The 8,944-nt window shown below is 44.3% G+C and overlaps 1 protein-coding gene across 1 annotated transcript; it reads right to left on the bottom strand.

The window, feature by feature from the left end:
• Positions 1 to 296: 296 nt before the first annotated feature.
• LOC129693426 (zinc-binding protein A33-like) lies at positions 297 to 6,707 on the bottom strand. The gene is made up of 6 exons (XM_055630253.1): positions 6,175 to 6,707; positions 5,989 to 6,084; positions 3,425 to 3,658; positions 2,745 to 2,767; positions 2,530 to 2,648; positions 297 to 1,030 (listed from the first exon to the last, which is right to left on the bottom strand). The coding sequence occupies exons 1-6, from the start codon at positions 6,583 to 6,585 to the stop codon at positions 501 to 503; spliced, it is 1,413 nt and encodes a 470-aa protein (XP_055486228.1). The 5' UTR covers positions 6,586 to 6,707; the 3' UTR covers positions 297 to 500.
• Between the last annotated feature and the right edge of the window lie 2,237 nt (positions 6,708 to 8,944).

Raw genomic sequence — 8,944 nt, forward strand, 5'->3', positions numbered from 1 at the left:
TGAACCAGTGGTCACCAAACTATGGCCCGCCGCGAGATTTTATCTTAACACGTTCCATGCAGCCGGGCTATTTAGCGGGTACTGTGGTAGCGGATAAAACAGAGCCCCCACTTTCCCCGACCCCTCCCGTCTTTACTTGACTGGCGTTTTCCCCCTCAGGGATCCAACAGCTCCACGAGTAAATTTCCCCTTTTGTCCTCCCGGGCCAGGCCATCGCCGCCCTCCATCGGAGAGAGGGGCGAGCGTCCCGGATTGTGGGGGGGAGGGGGGCGGATCGACAGACAGACAGACAGCTCTGATTTCAGTTGCTGTTTATTTCACTCTTCCCACATTTACATTCCCCTTGGTTTTATTTCCGCGCTCACTGGGGTTTGTTTCACGACGCGGAATTTGGGGATTAAATGGGAGCCGTTCGTTCAGCGCCGACCTGTTGTCCACCGGGTTTCTGCCCCACAGCCCCTGAGCCCCGCTCCTGACGCCGGTCCCGGGACCCGACCCTTTTACACACCCGGAGCGGAACCGGGGCTGATTATCAGCCAGCTGTCATCGCAAGGCTCGAAGAAAGGATAAAGTTTCTCCGTGAATTTATCCCCAGTGAAGGTGTGGAGATGGGACTTGGTGTCCGCATCGTAAAATGAAACTGTCCCGGACTCGTAACTGAGATAAACTCCCACCCTCCCGGGGATGGGACGGGCGGGGAGAGGGGATAGAGGGTCGGTATCTGCATAAAACCCGTCATCCTGCCGCCTGATGCTCCAGACTCCAGTCTCCGGGGTCAGTGAGACCCGTCTCTTCCTCTCCACAGACTCTGCGGCGACTCCCAGACTCCAGTCCTGACTCCCCGCCAACTCCACCTCCCAGTAATGTCTCCCCGATGTGAATCCCTCCGATCCCAGCACACACTCCCAGTATGTAAATCTCTTCCCGGTGTCAGGGAGACTCCTCCCGGTCCCGGTCCATCTCACCCTCTTCCGATCCTCAGACACCTCGAGCTCCGCATGCGCTGTTTCCACATCCAGGGTGACGGAGACTGGGGGGAGAAGCAGAGAATCAGAGAGTCCCCGGGGGTCGGGGAGAGACTCGGGCACAGGCGGGCGGACAACTGAAACCTTGCTGGGGGTTTCACCCACAGCAACATTGGATGGACAACAGCCATCTGTCCCAAGGTTTCTGAACCGGGCAGGAGAGGGGGAATTCCACGGGTTATCGGGAACGGGATGGGTCCGGTGCGAGCGGACGGGGAAAATAAATGCAGAAAGTGAGGATGAACGAGAGATTGTGAGTGGGGATGGAGAAATATGGCGGGTATTCAAATATCTTGCCAGTAGACGACGAGGGCGGGACAGATTGGAAGATGAGGAGACGGAAGCGAGTGGTGATTAGAGGTGGTTAAAGATGATGTAGTGATATGGGGCGGAGTTGCCGTGATCACACTGAATAGGAGTGGAATGGAATCATTACATCTAACTGGCATTAGTAAACGACGTGTGGAATAATACGGTTCTATGTGGGCAAATGGGATTTGTGCGGCTGGGAAAAAAGGTGGACAAGCATGTGATGGGCCGAAGGGCCTGACTGTATAATGTACAACCATGGCTCTCTGGCTCCAAGAGCACTGAATGACTGATTATCCACAGCCACTGGTGCAGGGGAAACAACCTCCCTGCATCCAGCCCATGGAGCCCTGTAAGGACTTTGTGTTTCACTGAGATCTCCTCTAACATGCCTGAACTCTCGAGTACACAGGCCTAGTCTACGCAATTTCACCCAGCACAGCAAACTCATTCACCCAGGAACAAGTGTTTAAGAAGAAACTGCAGATGCTGAAAATCGAAGGTAGACAAAAATGCTGGAGAAACTCAGTGGGTGAGGCAGCATCTATGGAGCGAAGGAATAGGCGACGGTTCAGGTTGAGACCCTTCTTCATCCTCACCGGCTGCGTTTCTCCAGCATTTTAATCTCCCACCCAGGAACAAGGATTTGTTCAAGTGCAAACAAACTTCGCTCCGTTTCTGTGGTGCTTCCCCCAGAGTCCATTAAAAACATAGAAAATAGGTGCAGGAGTAGGCCATTCGGCCCTTCGAGCCTGCACCACCATTCAATATGATCATGGCTGATCATCCAACTCAGTATCCCGTACCTGCCTTCTCTCCATACCCCCTGATCCCTTTAGCCACCAAGGCCACATCTAACTCCCTCTTAAATACAGCCAATGAACAGGCCTCAACTACCTTCTGTGGCAGAGAATTCCAGAGATTCACCACTCTCCGTGTGAAATTTTTTTCCTCAACTCGGTCCTAAAAGATTTCCCCCTTAGCCTTAAACTGTGACCCCTTGTTCTGGACTTCCCCAACACCGTGGAACAATCTTCCTGCATCTAGCCTGTCCAACTGCTTAAGTATTTTATAAGTTTCTATAAGATCCCCCCTCAATCTTCTAAATTCTAGCGAGTTAGTCTTCAACATAAATCACATATAATATTGCAGAAAGATGTCTTAAAAAGAACAATGGAAAAGGAATTAGTTTTACCTCGGTTGATGATATCAGATGTTTCTCTCAATGCCATGTTGTAGAAAAAGGTGCGATCAAACTTTTCAATGGGCAACGCGCCATCTACCACCAACATTGTTTTGGTTTCATCACTAACCCTGCAAATATTTAACAGCTGGCTAGTAACTGAACATGAGCTGTTTTTGAGCTGTACTATAAAAACAAACATTGTTTCAGTCAAAAGCATGTCCTACCTGCTCTTGCGACCAGCTTCCTCCTGAAATAAATAAAACACAAATCTCAATAGACTGAGATGGATCGTCATGATCCCGACGTCGGGTATTTCACCAAATTGCTACAGAAAAACCCTCTGATAATTCCCATTTCCCAACTCTTTGCCGCTGTCACACACGCAGAAAGTGGATATTGTCGTAGAGACATCGAACACGGGGGAAAGCATTAGGAATGTCGATGAAAATAACTGCGAGTATGCAATTTACGAGTAAGACCGGGCAGGTCGTGGGATTTAATCTGGAGATGTCAGAGATTATAGGATGGAATATTTTAGGATCAGCGGCGGATTTGAATGGGTGGAGGTTGGAAATATTATCACTACCTGTTGGGACACCGAAAATCAAAGCTGAAATGTATGATGGCCTTTAATAAATTCCACAAGTGCTGCAGTAAACAGAACGGGGAACTCAGCGGACTGCCTGAAGACAATATTGCAGATAAATTTAAGTTGAAGTGGGACAAATACATGAGGATTCCTGGAATTTGAGGAATTGTTGTTGGATATGTGAGTAGATGGAACAGATGGAACTTTGACACCGTTCTGAATTACTGGTAAATGATGCATTTATTTCTGAAATTTAACCCACCACTTTGTGACTGTGCACTTTCACTTCACCAAACTGTAGTGTAACCCCCTCACCTTCAAAAACATCACGCCGTCCTTGAGGTCTATCTGTTCCTGTAACTTTGAGAGTTCCTCCTGAATGGAATTTAAATCCTCTTGAATCTCGTGAAGATTTTTCTCCATTGTTTTTACAATCTTCGCCTCTTCTTCCCGGATATCCCACAGTAGCCGCTGCTCTTTCACAGTGAGAATCTGGTGCAGTTCAGCAAACTGGGATGTGACATGTGACTGAAGGTTGTGTGACTCTTCCTGTCAGATGAAAGATGAGAATCAATATATTATGTCACTCTGCTATGTTTCCTCATGACATGGAATGTGACAATCGGCTAATCAATGTCGAGTTCTGGAGTACAGAAATATGCCATTCGGCCCAACATGTCCATGCTGGGCTCTGTACATATCTACATTAATCCAATTTACTTGTATATAATCCACTCCTTTCATCACCATGGCAATTCAAGAGCTCGTGTTAATAATTCTGAAATATTTGGTGAAAGTAACGTACACTCACATCATTCCCATTTCCCCGGTACAATTCCCTGCAACCTATTCCATTTCATGTGTCCATTAACCCTCAGTGGACAGAACCAGGTCACCAGAACTAGCAGACAGCAGCACCACTTAGAATGACAGACTTCATAGAGTCATACAGCAAGGGGTGTTAGATACCCACCAAGACCTCCCATCTGCGCTATTTCCACTTGTCCGCATTTGGCCCAGATAGTTCTAAAACTTTTCTCTCCACGAGTTTGTTTGAATATCTTTTAAATGTTGTTACGGTTTCAGACTCAACTACCTCATCTGGCAGCTCGTTCCATGAACCCACTACCAAAGTTGTCCTTCATGTTCATTTTAAATCTTTTCCCACTCATCTAAAACCTATACCCTCACATTCTCGACCCCCCGACTAAGGGTAAAAGACTGACCATCCAATGTATCATTCAGTTTCATGATATTATACACCTGCCACAGACCATTCTTCAGACTGCTGCTCTCCAGGGAGTAAAGTCCTTGGCTGCTCAACCTCTCCCAAGTGTTCTGGTCCTCGACCACTGAGCTCAATAGTGTAGTGTTGTTACAAAACCCTACCATCAGTAGCGCTGTAGATCTGCCCACTGCCTGGGCGTGTGATTCCGGAGGCTGTTGGGGGGCGGGATGATAATCCAGGATTGTATTGGTTATCGGAGAGGAATTTGCTTGGACTTCAAGCTGATGAAGAAAAATCGATCTGCAATCCCGCTCCCTTTTTTTTAAAAAAAGGTTGCTGGGCGAATGCATCATTGGATTGAAGTTAAACGTGACTTCTAATGCCTTCAACATCACGGATCGCAAGTGCGGGACAAAACAAAAGGTATGTCGTCTATTTCCCATCTTATCTTGCTTTTTGGTGTGGTTTCATTGTAATCAGATGATGCGAAATATCTGATTTTCATTTAGGCCCCGATGCGATATTGGCCATGCCTTGCCTGCCAATCGGGGCTTAAATCACGGCAGTGACCACATGCCAATCAGGGCTTAAATCATGGCAGCGACCACATGCCAATCACAATCCAGAAACCGCTACTCTCAAGATAATCAAATTCATTATTTTTTTTCACAATCATGTCATAAGAGTCATGTCTAAATCATCTATATTTAGTGTTATAATCTATCCGTGATCAATATTTTCATACTAAATAACTTCCACAGTAAAGTTTTAGTGAGATATTTAGTATGAAAATATTGATCGTGGATAGACAATAACACTAAATATAGAAAATGTAGATGTTCTTATGACATAATTGAGCAAAAAATAATGATTTTGATCCGTTCACGGCAGGACAAAGTGAGATTTAAAAATCATGTTATATTGTGAATTCTTGTGTGAATGGGATCAGTTTGTTATTTGGATACTTTGGCTATATAAACAATTATTTATAGATAGATGTTTAGATCTAGTAATTGAATTTAGATGAATGTAATTGATTTGATGAAACTGATGAATATGAATTATTTGGGGGGGGGGGGGTATTGACTATTTGTTTTAACGTTACAATAAAATTACAGTTCTGATCTTGAGAATATTCATATTTTTGAATTTTTAAGGCAGTCTGGGTGTTTATTACTATTTCCGTCACAACAGGTAATTTTGTATTTAGCTACTTAATTAGGTAATTAACTAATTATATACTTTAATATCAGGCCATCCAAGTAAGATGTATCATTTGTTTCAGAATACTTCAATCGATAATAACTGAAAATTTCATTCAGTTATCTTAATTTTTAAGAGAGTTATGGGCATTTATGTAAACTGACTGTCCTCGATCACAGCTTTTGTGTTAAGTCAATGGAAAAGCAATAGGGAACAAGATACTAATTTCCGAGTATGAAAATGACCATAACCTTTTTTAATACTGAAGCTATGAAAGTGAATTAGGTGTCAAACGAAAGTTATTTTTATGCTTTATCTGATGGAATAAATTAAAGGCTTGATTTTTTAAATCTCAAAATGTTGTAACATTCCTATGTAGTGGTGCCAAATTATTGCACACATCACAGGGATGAAATACACACAAGAACATTACATCGGCAATACAAACCTGAACTCCAGAAATGTTCTCTTTCTGTTGCTGCTCCTTTTCCTGGATGTCGGATTCCTTTTCTGTGAGAGATTCGAAGGTAGATTTCACCTGACCCTGGAGTTGGGATTCAGATCAGAGGATAAAAATGTCAGAAAATATACACGACATGACACAATGATGTGATCAGAATCGGTTTGCTTTTACCTTGTAGATTTCAACAGCTTCATCTACCAGCATGAAGCTGTGAGACTTGTGTTCCCGCCCAGCTGCACAAATCACACAGATCAGCGTCTTGTCCGTTTCACAAAACAGCTTCAGTTCTTCCTGATGTTTCTCGCACTGAAGTTTACTTTCCTTCTCTGTCTGATTCAGGCTCAATGTTCGAGCTTTCTCAGACAGTCTAACCAAGGCCCAACTAATTCTGAGGGTGCGGTCTATAAATTCCTCTCTACATTCCGGGCAGGAGTTTTTCCCCTCCCTGTCCCAACTCTGTGTGATACAGGAGCGGCAGAAGTTGTGCCCACACTCCAGTATAACCGGATCGGTGAAGAAATCCAGGCAGATGGGACAAACTATCTCCTCGGTTAAACTTTCGAACCTGTCTTTCGCAGCCATGTTAAGTCCGCCCCTCTCTGTTAAATCCTCCACTTCCTGGTTCAAAGTGTTTTCCACTGCGCGCGCTGCCGTCTCGGGGATTGAATGTTATTTGTCTGCAAGTGTTGAGCAAAGATCTTAGAGCGAAGCAAGACGGGTTACTCTCACGCAAACATGAGGTGCGCTCATGGGCGGATTCATGGGTGATTACAGGACACATTTTAGCAACCTGACTCCGCTTTCTTGCTCCCGCCTTCTTGCTTCCGGCCAAAGATTGGATCCGCAGCGAGGAGAGGAGAGTGCGGGGCCCGGGGCAGCGGGGAGAGGGAGTGCGGGGCCCGGGGCAGCGGGGAGAGAGAGTGCGGGGCCCGGGGCAGCGGGGAGAGAGAGTGCGGGGCCCGGGGCAGCGGGGAGAGAGAGTGCGGGGCCCGGGGCAGCGGGGAGAGAGAGTGCGGGGCCCGGGGCAGCGGGGAGAGAGAGTGCGGGGCCCGGGGCAGCGGGGAGAGAAGGAGTGCGGGGCAGCGGGGAGAGAGAGTGCGGGGACCGGGGCCGCGGGGAGAAGGAGTGCGGGGCCCGGGGCAGCGGGGAGAGAGAGTGCGGGGCCCGGGGCAGCGGGGAGAAGTAGAGCGCGGCAGCGGGGAGAGAGAGTACCTTTATTATAGCCCTCTGTAGTTTCTGCACAACAAACTTCACATTTCTCCCCCTTTTCCAGATTGCCCCATCATCCGCAATCAGTGAAACTCCCATTTCATTTACAATTTCTTCAAATACATCATTTATCATTACTAAAAATAGTAAAGGACTTATTATGCTCCTTGAGGTGTTCCATTTTCAATATCCAATGTTCCTGAGTATTGATTTCCAACTCGTACTGGTATTGACCTCCCAAATAAAAAATCCTTAATCCATTTAAATATATGACCTTTAATCCCCAATTTACCTAGTTTCACTAATAACCCTTCTCCCCACATCATATCATATGCTTTCTCAATATCAAAAAATACAGCTACTACACTTTCTCTGTTAATTTGTGCTCTCCTAATTTCATGTTCTAAACATATAGCTGGATCCATGGTGTTTCTCCCCTTCCTAAAACCACTCTTGTAATTGGATAAATATCCTTTATTTTCTACATAATAAGTTAACCTTTCATTTACCATTTTTTCCATTACTTTACATATGTTGGATGTTAACGCAATAGGCCTATAATTCCCTAGGTTTGTCAGATCTTTACCTGGTTTTCCAATTGGGATTACTACTGCCTCCTTCCAGCTTTGCGGTAATTTCCCACCCTCCCACACTTTATTATAAAATTCTAACAAAAAATCCTTGGATGTTTCACTGAGATGGTTTAACATGGTGTAACAAATCTGATCTTTACTTGGTGCTGACATCTTGGTTTTTCTAAGAGTTGAATTCTGTCTTTGTGAATGGTTTATTAAAAACATCGTTAGTGTCTTCCTCATATCGTATTAACTGTATATTCTCTGCTATAGTATTTTCTTTTCCTTTTCTTCCTTCTTCACTAACATTGTCTGAACTGTGAATTTTAGCAAAAAATGTTGCCAACATCTCTGCTTTCTCTTCATCTTTCACTGCTGTAATTTCACCGTCAGTTAGGATTGGATATTTGTATTCTCTTTTAATTCCTTTCATTCTCCTTATCATTCCACAAACTTGACCTACTTTTGTCTCCCTTCCCACTGAGTTACAAAATGTCCTCCAAAATTCCCTCTTTGCATTTTTTATTACTCTTCTTACACTTGCTTGCAACCTTTTGTATTCAATAAGATTCTGAAAATTGTGATTTCTTTTCAAAAATTTAAAAGCTTTATTTCGACACTTAATTGCTTTGTCACACTCTTTAGTCCACCATGGTACACTCTTCTTGTTGTGCTTACCTCCTTTCTTTTTAATGGACTTCCTTGCTGCCTCTAAAATGGCTTCACAAACAGAAATATTTAAATCATCCACATCTTCATAAATATCAATTTTCTCCATTTCTTGATCACTAATAATCTTAAACTTCTCCCAATCAGCACCACTAAAAGACCACTTCTGTATTATCTCTGTATTATACTCCTCTAAACTCACTCCTACTACTATTTCTATATGGTAGTGGTCACTTCCTACCGTTGTTCTTCGAATTACTTCCCATGAACAAACACCCGCCAATGAGTCTGACACTAGTGTGAGGTCTATGGCTGATTCTGACCCTGTTCTGATGTTGATTCGTGTCCCACTTCCATCATTAAGACACACAAGGTTTTTATTCTCCATTAAATCCTCAATCAATATCCCATTTTCATCATTAGAATCATCCCACAAGGTGCTATGAGCATTAAAATCTCCACAACATATAACTTTTCCCCCTAAATAC

Source organism: Leucoraja erinacea, unplaced genomic scaffold (assembly GCF_028641065.1).
Source record: "Leucoraja erinacea ecotype New England unplaced genomic scaffold, Leri_hhj_1 Leri_290S, whole genome shotgun sequence".
Taxonomy (NCBI): Eukaryota; Metazoa; Chordata; class Chondrichthyes; order Rajiformes; family Rajidae; genus Leucoraja; species Leucoraja erinaceus.

What these genes read in the sequence shown, in the direction of transcription:
- LOC129693426 (XM_055630253.1), bottom strand. Translation starts at nt 6,585, where the DNA reads ATGGCTGCGAAAGACAGGTTCGAAAGTTTAACCGAGGAGATAGTTTGT. An exon ending in ACGGCGTGATGTTTTTGAAG is followed by an intron (nt 2,768 to 3,424) that starts GTGAGGGGGTTA and finishes TATTTATTTCAG; the next exon opens with GAGGAAGCTGGTCGCAAGAG. An exon ending in ATCTGATATCATCAACCGAG is followed by an intron (nt 1,031 to 2,529) that starts GTAAAACTAATT and finishes TTCTCCCCCCAG; the next exon opens with TCTCCGTCACCCTGGATGTG.